The sequence below is a fragment of the Bubalus kerabau genome, chromosome 1 (assembly GCF_029407905.1).
Source record: "Bubalus kerabau isolate K-KA32 ecotype Philippines breed swamp buffalo chromosome 1, PCC_UOA_SB_1v2, whole genome shotgun sequence".
NCBI lineage: Eukaryota > Metazoa > Chordata > Mammalia > Artiodactyla > Bovidae > Bubalus > Bubalus kerabau.
The window spans coordinates 99,698,309-99,714,585 of NC_073624.1; the positions used below are offsets into that span (position 1 = coordinate 99,698,309).

Consider the following 16,277-nt stretch of genomic DNA (forward strand, 5'->3'; position numbering starts at 1 on the left):
TACCTCTAATGTGCCAGGTATTTTGGTAGGTAAAGGAAATAAAAGGTAAAGAAGATATGATCTCTATGCCAGGGAGTTTTTATTGTAGATATTTGCAAAAAGAGTGTAATGTATGATTCAACTCGAGGGGAACCGCAGAAAAACTTGAGGGGGGAGCAACTAAACCAGACACTCTCTAGTGTGGTAGGAAAATGAGTACATATAGGCAGACACCAGTTAAACTGCAGAAGCAATGCGACCAGAGAGGCATGAAGGATTCATGGAACTCTGCTTAGTATGTTACCAGTTGTCTTTCTTCCAGAGCATACGGGTTAATTTTTCTTTATGGGTTAGCCAGAATCAAAAGTGACTGTTCTACCTATGTGTCACTTAAGTAAGAACTTTCCTTTTAACTGAAAGAATACTTGATGTAATAGGGTATCATAAATATCAAGTTAAGCTAAGTTCTTTGCTACAGTAGATTTGAGAAAGGATTAGAGACAACTGAAAACTAAGAGTAAGGAATTTAATGCTTTTAATCTTAAGTCAGCTGTGTGTGTGTGTGAGCGAGAGAGACAGGGAGAGAGTTGGCGAGATGTTTGGAATGATTAAGGGAAATAAATACAGCTGGCTATTTTAGTGTTTTATTGTTGCTGTTTTACTGTTTCTAAGTTATCTAGCAACCTCAATTCCCATGAAATTTAGAAAAAATAAATAGAGGAGTTTCTTAATATCCAGAATTAGTATCACAAAGTCCATGAACTAAAGATCATGCACTTTATTCACAGGACATCTTTCAGATACTCATTCTGAGTTTATTTTATGTACTTTATTTTAAGTGAGTGATGTGGTTTTAATAAACTTTTTCCCCTTAATCTAGCCTTCCCATCCATGTCAGGCTAGGATTGCTAGAAATACTATGTGAATAAGTTTTAAAAATAATTGTTGAAAGATGAACAGGGTGTAAGAAAGACTATAAAATGTGGGTACAGGAATTAGAGACTTGCCAAAATTAATACAGTGGAAGGCACCCATTCAGTGATTAGTATTTATGCTCTGGAACATTAAGCAAAGGTTTAATATCATCAGATTAAGAAGGTGAGGAAGTACACATATGTATTCTAGAATTATTTTTATCAGAAATGTCCTAAAATTGAAGATTTATTTAAACATGCCATGTCTAATCACATGGAAAACTCACTTAGATGGAATATTTCTACAGCTAAATATTTATTACTGAATTTCTAAAATTTCTCTTTAGGGATGAATCAGTTCTTTCTAGAGTATTAACCTGGTAATATTTAGAAGCGTTAAGAAAGTATGACATACCTTCATGTGATCATTAGCTTTCTGGCATCTTTAAGTATCTAGAGACAAAACCTGGAAGTAAAGACAATAGTCAGAAAGCCAAAACTGTGAAGATTAAATAATATAATTGGGGCGTGGATTCCCTGAAGAACAGTATAATTTGCCTTTTAGTTACTAGCGAAAGCTGAGACACAGAAGAAATGCCAGGCTAAATATTACAGGGGTTTATGTGCTGTGGCATTAAAAGCATGTTAACTAAGTGTGGTACTTTAGTTACTGGGCAGAAGTTATAAGAATGCCCAAGAAAGCCTAATATAGAACCATTATTAAACATGGTGGTAGATAACAGATGGCTTTCAAACAGGAGTGTAACACCAGCTAGATTAACGCACTAGCTGAGGCCATTCATTCATTCAGAAGACAGTGCCGAGCATCACGTATCTCTGGATGCTAACGGCGTTATTCTGATGTTTAAAGGCACATCCTCAGTACCCAGGCTTTGCTTGTTTTAGGTGTTCCACAGGAGATTATGCTTTCAATCCCCTGGAACAGTGCCCCTGCCCTTCACTCTGGTTCTGTGAGCAGAACATACCTTTGTTTTCCAAATACAGCATGATTATGTTTTATACCTCTTCTATACCTTTGTTCATGCTTCTCTATTTGCTTAGAGTGCCTTTATTTTCTGACAAGTAAATTCCTATTTAGATCTATTTCTAGTGACTCATATAGACATATGTCAACATATATACATACACACATATGTATGTGTGTCTGTGGATTTGGGGGGCAGTATTAACTGCTTAATAGGCAGATTTGGATACTTCTCTTGTATTCCTATAGTTCTTTATATATACTTCTGTCATACCATTGTCTGATAATGTCATCCTTATTGAGCCTTAAATCTGCCATATAATGTGAATAAGTGATGTGAGGGTATGTTATTTGTACAGCACCCACAAAGGAGCAGAAGTAATATGTTTATGTTTCGTTTCTGTGTGTCTGGAATATTTATTACTTAGTCTGTCCCTTGGAAGGTCTTATAATCTGCAAGCTGTTAAGCTTTTCTGTTTGGTTTTTTTCCTGCCAAGTTATGCCCTGCCAGGTTCATTTGTATTTCATTAAATAGATACACAGAGTAGAAAGTATATGGTTATGTTCAAAGTACTATACTAGTCACTAGGGAAACATAGATTAGCGTTGCTGTGTTGTATTATTTGCTGTTGTTGTTTAGTCTCTTGAGTCGTGTCCCACTGTTTTGCAACCCCATGGCTTGTAGCCCACCAGGCTCCTCTGTCCATGGGATTTCCCAGGCAAGAGTTCTGGAATGAGTTGCCATTTCCTTCTCCAGAGGGATCTTCCTGACACAGGGGTCAAAGCCATATCTCTTGCATTAGCATTCAGGTTCTTTATCACTGAGCCAGTCACGTGGGAAGCCTGATGGTAATGCTGGAGGAAAAAAGCAATATATGCAGGGGTGTAAAATGTGAGACACCATGGTGTGTGCAGGGAAACATAGGTACTTTAGTATAGCTGAAGCATGTTGTATAGAGTAAAAGTGTCCTGAGATTCTACTGGATGGGTCATTGGGGGACTACAAATGCAGGACCTTATATGCCATACCATATAATAAGTTTTTAAGATTTTATAGGACTGTTTATTAACTTTAAGGTTTTATAGTGTTAATCTTAGGAAGGGATTTACTGATTAGAATACTTTTCAACCATTGTACATACTCTGTGGTAATTACAGGTAATTTATATTACCTTTTTTTCTCAATGATCAGAATGCTTCATGTTCTTAGTTTTTTGGTTATCATTCCTGTGCAGTAGATTGTAGCAGATATTGTTTTACTCTGGGGGATATTTAGAGAGATGGAGGATCTGATGGCATGTCTTCTCAGCTAGACTTCTAGATTAGAACTAACTTCTCAGATTAGAATTCTGTACTATAGCCATTAATTTATTCAACCTAAAAGACGGTTATAAGGGTCTTAAAAAATATTTTGTAAGCTGCAGCCAGGATAGGCAGTGATGTGTCTTTGCACAATACCAGAATTTAGACTTTGCACTGTAAATTACAATTTACTTAATGGCATTATTGGTATGAATGTTACATTTGACTATATTTCATAACATAGGAATGGCTATTTTGCAATACAAAATACTGTTTTGAAACTTTTTTCTACCTCTTTGTGTAGGGTTTCATATGTCCGCAGTGTATGAAATCTCTTGGATCTGCTGATGAACTTTTCAAACACTATGAGGCAGTCCATGATGCTGGTAATGACTCAAGTCATGGAGGAGAAGCTTTGGCTCTGAAGCGGTACAGTATAATAGCTTTGAAGTGTAATGTAACAGATGAATGCACGTGATATCACTCTTTAATCATGAATACTTAGTTCTTGAAGAGTACTGTTTTTATATTTTTTGATTTAAATCTACCTTCATTTACCATAGTTTTGATCTTTTATTGTTATAATTTATTCAGTCCTTGATCAATAACCAGCTATACCAACGTCTGTAGCATGTTTCAGAGGTTATATTTTTAATAAAGATTGTGATTTTTTAAAAGGTTAGAGTATATTTAGCATATTCTGCTTATTAAAGAATGATACGCTTTCTTTAAAAATTTGTCTTTTGTATTCACCAACATAACAGCAAACAAAACACATTCTGCCTCTTAGCAATTTTACCTGACTATTTTAACAATTAAACGAAAATATAATTACGTAGAATAGGATTCAACAGTTAACTTTGCTTTTCTTCTTTTGGTGAGAACTTTTGTCTTAAATTCCCACTAAGGAAGAAAGCTTGATTTTATTCTGTTGCTGATTTGTTGCTAAGTTGTGTCCTGACTTTGCTAGTACATGGACTGCAGCACTCTAGGCTTTCCTGCTGCTGCTAAGTCGCATCAGTCATGTCTGACTCTGTGCGACTCCGTAGACGGCAGCCCACCAGGCTCCCCCATCCCTATCCTTCACTATCTCCCGGATTCTCATGTCTGTTGAGTTGGTGATGCTATCTAACCATCTCATCCTCTGCCTTCAGTCCTCCTGCCCCCAATCTTTCCTAGCATCAGGGTCTTTTCCAGTGAGTTGGCTCTTTGCATCAGGTGGCCAAAGTATTGGAGCTTCAGCATCAGTCCTGCTAATGAATATTCAGGTTTGATTTCTTTAGAATTGACTGGTTGGATCTCCTTGCAGTCCAAGGGACTCTCGAGAGTCATCTCCAGCACTATGATTAGAAAGCATCAATTATTCAGCTCTCAGCCCTCTTTATGGTCCAACTCTCATATCTGTACGTAACTACTGGAAAAACCATAGCTTTATCTACACGGACCTTTGTTGGCAAAGTGATGTCTCTGCTTTTTAAATATGCTGTCTAGGTTTGTCATAGTTTTGCTTCCAAGGAGCAAGTGTCTTTTAATTTCGTGGCTGCAGTTACTGTCCACAGTGATTTGGAGCCCACGAAAATAAAATGTGTCAGTGTTTCCACTTTTTCCCCATCTATTTGTCATAAAGTGATGGGACCAGATACCATGATCTTTGTTTTTTGAATGTTCAGTTTTAAGCCATCCTTTTCACTCTCCTCTTTTGCCCTCATTAAGAGGCTCTTTAGTTTCTCTTCGCTTTCTGCCATTAGGGTGGTATCATCTGCATATCTGAGGTTGTTGATGTTTCTCCTGGCAGTCTTGATTCCAGCTTGTGATTCATCCTGCCTGGCATTTCACATGATGTACTCTGCATATAAGTCAAGTAAGCAGGGTGACAGTGTACAACCTTGACATACTCTTTCCCAGTTTTGAACCAGTCCCTTTTCCCATGTCTGGTTCTAACTGTTGCTTCATGACCTGCATACAGGTTTCTCAGCAGGCAGGTAAGGTGGTCTGGTATTCCCATCTCCTTAAGAATTTTCCAGTTTATTGTGATTTGCACAAAGGCTTTAGCATTGTCAATGAGGCCGATGTTTTTCTGGAATTCTCTTGCTTTCTCGTGATCCAATGAATGTTGGCAATATAAACTCTGGTTCCTCTGCCTTATCTGAATCTAGCTTGTACATCTGGAAGTTCTTGGTTCACATGCTTTTGAAGCCTAGCTTGGAGAATTTTGAGCATTACTTTGCTAGCATGTGAAATGAGCGCAATTGTCTGATAGTTTGAATAATCTTTGGCATTGCCCTTCTTTTCTATTGGGATGATAACTGACCTTTTCCAGTCCTATGGCCACTGTTGAGTTTTCCAGATTTGCTGGCATATTGAGTACAGTGCTTTAACAGGATCATCCTTTAGGATTTGAAATAGCTCAGCTGGAATTCCATCACCTCCACTAGTTTTGTTTATAGTTATGCTTCCTAAAGCCCACTTTACTTCATACTCCAGGGTATCTGGCTCTAGGTGAGTGATCACACCATCATGGTTATCTGGGTCATTAAGATCTTTTTTGTTTAGAATAGTACAGAAAGATAGTCTCTGCATATATACAATATGCTTATATCTGTGTACATATAAAGAAATGTATAAATGTATATAATTACATAAAAGAGCAGTTCTACATTGTCGTATACCTTTTGTTTCTGTCTGTATCTATGGATTGTTTCTGATCATTGAAGATAGTTATCTTACTCTTTTTAATGACTGCATGGAATTTTACCATTTTCCTGTTGACAAGCATTCAGGCTATTTCCAGTATTTTGTACATAGAAATGTTGTGGTGGTATATGTCTTTGTGGACATATTGTTTGCATGTGTTTAAATATATCTGGAAGATATATTTCCAGAAATGGGATTTCTGGATAAAGTTTTCCTTTAAAATTTTGATAGATGCTTCCTAATTTTCTTTTGTCAATATTCTAGACTGTTCAATCTGTTAAATGTTTCAGAAGATTTTTTTTTGCTAGACAAATTACTTTCAAAAATTTATTAAGTGGCACTTTTTGAGAGATTAATTGGAGTAACTTAGTGCATCCAATTAGAAGTTGAATTAAAATTATCTTCCTTGCAATTTCATTCAATTTAATATGAGCCATTCCTACATATTGTTATTAATCTGTCTCTTCATTGTTTTGTTTTATACATGGAGTTGGAATATTAATAAAGAGTAGGGAAAACTTAAAACCTATACGCACATTTTCATACACATGTTAAGACCAAGGTTTCTCCAGTTAGCCTGTGGTTTCTCCGCATCGGATGAGTTCACAGGACCACATGGGGGGAGAGAGGGAAGGATGGGGACACACACATGCAACAGAGAAATGAAAACTAATGGAAGTGTCATAAAAGGCAAATTTTAAGAGACAAAAAAGCAGGAATATATTATCTAGTTTTACTTTTGTATTCAGAGATTAAAGATGACACCTTAAAGTTTATCTCCATCATGAAGTGCTTCTAGGTAGAAGTGATCACTATCTTTATGCTTCTGTTTTCGTTTCTATTGTAGAACTAATGGCCTGTTACTCTGTATGTGTTTTCTTCCCCCATTAAACAGAATGACTTGAGAGTCTGGCATAGACAAGTTCTGTTGAATGATGCATTCTTTATGTATGAATGGCTTTGAAAGGTAGAGGTTCCTTTTCTACTGGTAACCGTGTTTCACAGATGAAGCTGACTTTGTTTCTTTACTCTGTCTTCACTCCCATCCTAGAGAATAATTTTCCTACAGTATGTCCCATTATGTTTTCCTTTCTGATATGCTTGTGCTGATGTGGACTTGGTCTTCTGCATCGTTAGAGCTGATCCTGTTCTTTTCCTTTTGTACTAGAATCAGTGCACATGAGTATTCCCAATCAGCTCATTTCAGTCTTCTACCGTGGCAATCATTGGAGTGGCATGGAGCAAGGAGAGTCCCTTTTTCTGCTGTTTACAATCCAAGAGGATAAGATATGTTCTTCATATCTAGAAGAATAATTGCAAATGTGTTTTCTCATGGAATGTCTTCTGCATAAGGGCTTCGAGTTGTCTGCTCAACCATTGTTGGTCAGACTATTAGATGAGGGGAACAGAAGGTGAGGTTTTGACAGGAAAGAGCATTTCAGACTCAGGAAACAGCAAGGAGCCAGCTTTGCTACAGCTAAGTGAATAAGGGTGCGAGTGGTAAGGTAGGGATTAGACTGTGCAGATTTTTATAGTCCTTGTTAATGGCTTTAGATTCTATACTAACTGCAGTGGGAAGCTGTTGATGCTTGTTGCTGGTAAATGAACGGGAGACCTTTTGCTTTTGTCTCAGTACTTGACAGTCAGTTTTATTGTTTCCATGATAAAAGTGTTCTTCCACTGATAGACAGTATGCTTAGGAATAAAATTATTTTCCCAAGGACTGTATATATGCCACTATATATCAAATCTATAGAATTTTTTTAAGAATTGGGAAAACTAGAATATTAATATATATTCACTAGCCATGATTGTTAAAGCAAATTAACCATTAATTCCTTTTTTCCAATTTATGTTTAGAGATGATATAACACTACTCAGACAAGAGGTCCAAGACCTACAGGCTTCACTTAAGGTAAAATAAAAATGATTATACTTGTTTATTTTCAGTGTCAGATAAATAAAACCTTTTAAAATTTTCTGATTAAAACCTTTTCTTTCCTTAGGAAGAAAAATGGTACTCAGAAGAATTAAAGAAAGAATTAGAAAAATTTCAAGGGCTACAGCAACAAGTAATTGCTTTTAAATACTCAAAGTGTGTTATTAGTTGTTCATTGTCATTGCTTTAAATTAAGTATAATGCTTTTTTGTAAACAAGTGGCATGATATGAATAGCTTCCTAATTGTTTCTCTGTGCTTGTTAGCCTACATATGTATCCTTTGAAATTCTAATGAGTATAAACCAATATAACCAATATATGGAAAGCTCAGATATAACTCCTTAAAAGTGCTCCATTAAGAATCATTTACCTCTGGGACTTCCCTCAAGTGATTAAAAACTCTGCAGTTCCACTGCAGAGGGTGCAGGTTAAATTTGTGGTCAGGGAACTAAGATCCCACATGCTACAGTGCGGCCAAAAGGATCATTTACCTATGGATTTTTTTTTTTATACCAGGCCACATTATTCTTATTTTCTGACAATATACGTAAGTGGTTAAAAAATGTAGGTTCAAACAATCATGAAGCACTTCAAAGCACTTGTGTTTGTGACAAATTGGAAATCACTAAAATGTCTATTAATAGGGAAAGAACTATTATTAACTGCTTATAGTTTATATTAGTGGTGATTATTTGAAAGCATGGGAAAACTGTTGTATTCATGTTAGATTTTAAAAAACAAATATTGTGTCTTTGTACACAGATGCATACCTACCATACAACTTTAACTTCATAAAAATTATACAGAAAAGAACAAGAAAATCACTGTAGTATCCAAAGTGGTTATTTTGAGTGATTTCATTTGATATCTCAGATTCATTGTATATAATGTTCTTTAATGTATTTTCTAAAAAAAGCTTTAACAAATTATGATTTTTATAGTAAAGTTATTTTGACTTTTATATGAACATACATAAAAAATCATAGAATGATGACTTTTACCAAATATATATATAGTTTTCATTTCTGTGAATAAAAATGACATCCTTTAACAATAGCTTTAATACTTTTATAAAATAATTAGTGATCCCTCTGCACACTTAGCACATTAAGATAGCACATGACATCTTAGCACATGACTCCCAGTTGTCTTTGCCTTTTTATCTTTTTCCCAAAAGTTGTCATTTGGACTAGAACAGAAAAATAAATGGATAACAAGATACCAGTCTTATTACTACTCAGCTTCTATAATTGAGGATGCATTAAAGAGGGTTTTAGTAATCTAAAATACTTATAGTTCACTTACTCATGTTTTAGGTAGATGCCATTAACAATCAAACATGTGCTGTATTAATATTATTTTCTGTACTTGAAAACACAGGAAGTTGTTTACTACATTTGAGATGACTATTTTAACTTTAAAATAGGGACTTCCCAAATGGCACCAGTGGTAAAGAACCTAACTGCCGCAGCAGGAGACAGACATGGGTTGGTAAATCCCAGTAGGAGGGCATGGCAACCCATTCCATTATATTAACTTATGTTATTACTGAATTTATGGAATTTAAGATGCCATCTTGGCAAAGTTCATGAAAATTTACTATGTTAACAAATTCTTAGAGGCAGTGAGCTACAGTTAAATCATTATGCCAGACAGCCTAGTGGTATCTTAGAGATCTAGAAGTATGTGAGCAGGCCAAGATTTGATTTTCATCGAAATCTTGCCACTTACGTGACAGAATCTATTTCAGAGATTGTTTTTCACATTGACAATTGTAACAATATAGTCTTTTCCTTTTAATACATTTGTTTATATTTTTTGTTTTCATTGAGGAGTCCAAATCTGATGGATTAGTGGCTGATTCATCAGCAGGTAACTTAAAGCTTTTATTTTTTCATTTTTCTTCTTTCTTATCCCTTTTTTACTTCTTTGTTTTCCTCTGATGCCTGCTACATGGATTTTGTTTTATGGTTTTACTTCATGGCACTGAAACAGTGAAGTTATCAGTCATTCTAGGTTGAGAGTGTTTATTACCTGTGAACTTTATAATTTAATCAGTTATTGAAATCTTAATCTTATTATATAGTTCATTATATTCTGAAGTTACCCACTTTCAAAATATTACATTAATACGGTGGTTAATGAAAATTTAGATCTATATTAAACATTGATGTACTTTGTTTCCTCTTGAAATTAAAAAATGAGATTAGCATCTTTGTAATGGACTTTAACTGGAGGAATGCTCAATGAATAATAACAATTATATTTTGAGATTAGCTGTTGTATTTAGTGTCTCTTTGAAGTTTCTTTATGAGAATGAAGTAGTAAGAATTGACTGCATATTTTAATTGATTATTTTATTTAAGACCTTGATTATTCTTAAAACATTTCTAATTTCAAAACATTTCATCAGAGGCACAAAATATATTCTTTTTTGGTCAGTTGACAGATACAGAAAAAGATGAAATTAGAATAATCTTTAAACAAATATTTATAAATATTTTAGGTATGATTGCTAAATATTTCTTTCATTTGCTTTACGTGTTTGTAAACTTTGATTTGGGCCTTAAATGTGTTGGCTATGATTAATTCTTTTATTTTTTTTTGAGATCTGATTAATTCTTAAAATGTGAAGATATTCTGCTTGTAATTGACTTGTAGATCATGTTGATTGTTTTTAACTCCTACAATGATTATAAGTAATAACAGTTTAGGAAATGTAATTCACATTGTATTTGAATAACTATTTTTCTGTAGAACTACAGTCTTTGGAACAACAATTAGAAGAAGCCCAAACAGAAAATTTTAATATTAAACAAATGAAAGATTTGTTTGAACAGAAAGCAGCCCAACTTGCTACTGAAATTGCAGGTAAATTAAATCAGAATTATTTTTATCCAATAAATCAGTCTCATTACCTTTTTGCCATTGTATATTCTATAGATAAACAGTGTATCTTATTAGTGTGATAAAGCATTTGTTATAAACTATCGTGGTGATTGCTGGCATTAATGATAACAGAGTTGCTGTGTAAGTTATTTTATTTGTTCTCCTACCTCCTCCCTTTGAAGAACTGATTTTCCCTGTAAAATTCTTCTTGAATTTTAGAGAAGATGGTTTCTTTTGAGGTATGGTTAAAGATTGACAAGTAACATTTTGAAGAGGTTAAATAATATGGTATAGATTTAATTGGTCATGCTAGCAATTGAATGTAATTTTTTCAGCTACATACATGCTTTTAGGTGAAATTTAGGTAACAATATTATGTGATTGAGTATACATTAAAATGCTAATTTAGTAATCAAGTAGATTTTATGTAGACAAAGACATTTGATCATTTAAATTTATCACTGAATATCATCAGAAGTATAATTTTATTGTGTACATCAAAGGAATGTGAATTTGAATTAGAGTAGTATTTAGATAGGCACTGGATATACAAGAATGTATAACTTATCTTCTCTAGAGTTAATGTCATGTCATTTATGTAACTTCTTAATTAGATATAAAGTCAAAATATGATGAAGAAAGGAGTCTTAGAGAAGCTGCTGAACAGCAAGTGACACATCTAACAGAAGAATTAAACAAAGAAGCAGCTGTGATTCAAGATCTAAAGACTGAACTGGTAATTCAGGAACCATTTATTAGAATGTACCTTATTTGAAATTGATAAATGAAATACATATGCTGATGAAACATTTTTAAAAGTATAGTTTGAATAGAATGGAGGAAATAAAAATTCCCTGTAGTTTTACTACCTACATATATGTGTGTGTGTGTGTATGTGTACACTATATATGATTTTTAAAATAAGAATGGAATTTTATGATACATTATTTATGGCATGAACATTTTTATTGTTTTTGTTTTAATGTCACCTGTCGTTTTTGGTAGTTTCCATATCTGCATCTCTGATCTTACCTTGAACTTTAGTTTTATAAATCCATCTAGGACACTTCTAAAAGGAGAAGAGGGCAGCAGAGGGTGAGATGGTTAAATGGCATTACTGACTCACTGAATATGAATCTGAGCAAACTCTGGGAAATAGTGAAGGACAGGGAAACCTGGTGGGCTGCTGCCCATGGGGTCATAAAGAGTTGAACACAACTTCGTGACTAAACAACAACAACAACAAGGGCACTCCTAATTGCATTTCCAGCTTTCATTTCAAATTCAACAAGTATAACATCAAGTCATCATATTTCTGTCATTAATACCATATGTTTTTAACCCTCTCCCCAGGCTTAACTATCTTGGATCTGTCCTTGCTTCCTTTCTGTCCTTTATTTACCACTCAGTAAACATATGAATGTGTAAATCAGTTAGATTCAATCTGCAACAAACCCTGCTGCTGCTGCTGCTAAGTCGCTTCAGTCGTGTCCGACTCTGTGCGACCCCATAGACGGCAGCCCACCAGGCTCCCCTGTCCCTGGGACCCTCCAGGCAAGAACACTGTAGTGGGTTGCCATTTTTTTCTCCAATGCATGAAAGTGAAAAGTGAAAGTGAAGTTGCTTAGTTGTGTGCGACCCCCAGCGACCCCATGGACTGCAGCCCACCAGGCTCCTCTGTCCATGTGATTCTCCAAGCACGAGTACCGGAGTGGGGTGCCATTGCCTTCTCTATGCTTATATCTGCTCCTTCATTTTATTACCAGTTTCATAGGATAAAAAAATGAAGGGATTTAGCATTAACAAGAGATTGTTATTATAAGTGGGTGTAGTTTGTGAAGGAAAGGAAAGCAGTTAAAGCACTAAGGATAATTGTGTATTTGCTATTTTGTACCTTGAGTGGTAATACTGTTAAATATGAGAGAAAGCTCTTATTTGGCTCTATGAAAAAAGGATAAAGATTGTTGGGGGAGAACATCTGTGTTTGATGTTTGGAATCTAGTAATTGATGTTAAAAGATTTTTTTTATTTCTTAGTAAAACTATTTAAAAAATATGTGTTATTTAAAAATGTGTGTTCACTAAATAGTTTCACTGTTTTTTTTTTTGTTTTTTAATTAAAATATGTTGCTTCACAGCTTCAGAGACCTGGAATAGAAGATGTTGCTGTATTAAAGAAAGAACTGGTCCAAGTTCAAACACTAATGGATAACATGACCTTGGAACGTGAGAGAGAATCTGAAAAACTCAAAGATGAGTGCAAAAAGTTACAAACAGAATATACTAACTCAGAGGTAATGAAGTTTAGTGCACTTAAATAAGACTGATGTTAACTTATTTAATGTGCATTGTTGAGTGAAGCCAGCATTTTTCTGAGTGACTCAAACACTACTTGCCTTTCTTTCATCTGGTCTCAATAATATCTGTATATAGTCAATATGGGCTGATAATATTTTATCTTTGCTTTATGAAGTTGGACACTTAGAGAAGAATGTTTGCATAAAGGAGCATTACTCTGTTTAATAAATAATGTATACTGTAGAGAAATTATATTTAAATTTGCTCCAGATTAATAAGTAGTAATTTATTTCAATTTGGTAGGGGTAAAGGAAGTACGATTTTGTTTTCTTCATTTGTATTACTTATGTTGCTTAGAAAAAATATTTAAGACTTATTATCTATTAGACTTGGTTTTTATTTATCAATTATTCAGTTATGTGGTTGAAGGAAGTCTTAAAAATCTTGTAGTCTAACCCTCCATCCAGGAATTCCCTTCATAGGTCTCTGATAAGTGATCTGCAACTCTTGCTATGTGTTGTAGGGGTTGTATATTTCTTCCTAAGTCAGCCATTCCATTGAGTTGGCATTTGTTTCCCTATAATTTACATGTACTTGTTCCAGACCCAGAATAAATTGTTCTTTTCCACATGAAATATTTGATGACTGTTCATATTTACTCTGAATTTTCTTCTCTTTTAGGATAAACATTCTCAGCTCTTCTATTTATTACATGACTTTTATCTGTCAGTCCCTTATATAATTGTCAGCATATGACAAGTTCTAGGATATGTAGTAAATATATTTGCTTAAAAATGCTAGCATTTGTCTTTCTTACTGTATCATAGGTATTTTTATTATAACTACTACTGTGTATAGTTCTTAAGCTCCCTTGTTTGATATCAGATCAGATCAGTCGCTCAGTCGTGTCCGACTCTTTGCGACCCCATGAATCGCAGCACGCCAGGCCTCCCTGTCCATCACCAACTCCCGGAGTTCACTCAGACTCACGTCCATCGAGTCAGTGATGCCATCCAGCCATCTCATCCTCTGTCGTCCCCTTCTCCTCCTGCCCCCAATCCCTGTGTTTTTCATGTTTTTGGTCTAAAAAGTTAAGTTATAGTGACATTTCAACTTGCATCTCAGATTTTTTCAGCTGATTATCTAAAAGCCACTATTCATAATTATTAATGAATTATGGAGTACAAATATTATAGATAATCCGTATCTTCCTTTTATCACTTTCTCCTATGTCTTATCATTGGAGGATTGGTGAAGGTTTATGGTACAACACACATAGGCATGTGAGCCTTTGTAATGGTTAACATTTCAGACTTTTAAGTTGATGAACTTCAGGTGCAGATTTCCCAAACATGATCTTTGTAGCCCAGTAATAAAAGTCCCACAAATTTTGAAAAAATTTTAGGGAGTTCATGAACTTATCAAAGCCAATAAGAATCTCCTAATGTGTAATCTAGGAGAGGCTGAATCAAAGAAGTTTCATGGGAAAAAAATCCCATTCAAATGCTAGGTTAGAAATTTCTTTTAACCCTGTAAGTATTAAGTTTATTTTATATTTAAGGAATCTGGGCTTCAGTGAGATTAAATAACTTGTTCAAGTTCATGCACCTAATGTAAAGAACTCAAATCTGTCTTGAAGCTCAGGTCTTTCTGTATCATGTCGTTTTCCATTTTCGGTGGTCTGGTGATTGTGTTAGAAGTAAATTTGTGTTATTAATCATAACCTAATACTTACTGTTATTACTTTTTGCATTTTGACATATTGTATATTTGTATTGAGTATAACTTAAAATACTTTTGAGTTGTGTCCCATACCATTTCCATTGAAAAAGTGACTGTCTAAATATTCCATCTCATTTGTTTTTTACTGTATTTTTAGCTTCTACTTACTCCTTAGTATATGGTGTGTATTTTATTAAAATTCAGTTTTATTTATTCTCAGTTATGTGTGTTAGTGAATTATATAAGCTAAAGAACTAAAAGAAAAAAATATTTTATGTATTACTGCTTTTCTGAACCTAAACATTGACGTCAGAAATAAAACAGTAAAAAGAATTAAAGAAGCTAAAAATGCAGTGATTTGTTTCGTATTTCTAGTTAAGGTTCAAGATACATAATCTGATATACATTGTTAAGTATGTTCCATTCCTTTCATTAAAAATATAACCTATGAATTCCTTGTCATTTTAAAAATCTGTTTTTAAAAGCATATGGAAAAATAACTCATTCTAAAGCATTTAAAAGTATTTTTAAATAATTAACTTTTCTTTACATCAGAAATTAAGGTTAATAAAAGTATTATTCCTATAAATCTGCATTATTGAAAAATGTCAGAGCTGTAAAACTAACTTATACTTGGTTTGTCTTTAATGGAAATGATTTTTGACGAATTTTATTTATATTCCAAATATCTTCATTTGAATCCCAATTTTTAAAACTAAAAAGGTTATAAAGAGATGGAATAAATACTACATTCATTCAGGGTTATTAAAGAGAGCATTTAAATATCTTTTAAAGATTTGCTAGTGTAAGAGATTAGATTTAGAAGTGTGTTTGTACTTTTTATTGTATGTTCAATGTGTACTTTTGTCAGTTTTGTTTTCCATGTTTCATCCATCATTTTATTTTATTTTTTCTGCTTTCTAATGGAGATGCTTAAATTTGAGGTAATGTCTTTTTGGAAGGCTTTTAATATTAGTACTGTTTTTAATATAGTACCTTCTAGCACCATATAGCAATTTTGTGTTTTAAGACAATCTCAAACTTCAAATATATGCTCCTTTTTGTTTTATTAATCAAGCCAAATTTTAACCATCTTTAAAATGATTATTTACTAAAAGTATTTGGCCATTAGGACAATAATTATAATCCTAAAGCACTAGCAGGAAGTTTGAAATATCTTTCCTTAATTATTTTGTAATTTGAAATTCTGAAATGCACATTATTTTATAGGGTCTTATATATCTGTTTCCATGTGCGGAGATACTTTGCAAGTATCTGTTAACTTCTAGGAGAATCATTCCTCTCTTTAGTGAGTATTTTTTGAATGCCTGAGTGAAAGCAGCTAGTATACATGTGGGGAATAGAACAGTGAATAAGATACAGTGCCTGCTGTCATAAAGCCTATATTCCTTTTGGAAGCCGAACAGTGTGAAATAAACCAGCTCGCAGTAGGACGTCAGCTAATCCTGAGTGCTACGAAGAAAAACAAAGCAGGATATGGGCAGTAGTGGGGCTGGCAATAATGTGGATCAGTTTTAGGTAGGATGATCAGGGA

General features: G+C 34.0%; 1 protein-coding gene across 6 annotated transcripts in view; it reads left to right on the forward strand.

Moving 5' to 3' along the window:
- EEA1 (early endosome antigen 1) overlaps window positions 1-16,277 on the forward strand; it is a 220,321-nt gene that overhangs the window by 136,556 nt on the left and 67,488 nt on the right. For 5 of the 6 annotated variants that reach the window (XM_055585696.1, XM_055585703.1, XM_055585675.1 and 2 more), the window contains 7 exons: window positions 3,485-3,609; window positions 7,735-7,789; window positions 7,881-7,946; window positions 9,647-9,686; window positions 10,572-10,685; window positions 11,318-11,439; window positions 12,841-12,996. In XM_055585696.1, the coding sequence (XP_055441671.1) occupies window positions 3,485-3,609; window positions 7,735-7,789; window positions 7,881-7,946; window positions 9,647-9,686; window positions 10,572-10,685; window positions 11,318-11,439; window positions 12,841-12,996 (678 nt within the window). Of the gene's footprint in view, window positions 1-3,484; window positions 3,610-7,042; window positions 7,287-7,734; window positions 7,790-7,880; window positions 7,947-9,646; window positions 9,687-10,571; window positions 10,686-11,317; window positions 11,440-12,840; window positions 12,997-16,277 lie in introns of those variants that run through there. The other variant, XM_055585712.1, reaches the window with a different exon arrangement.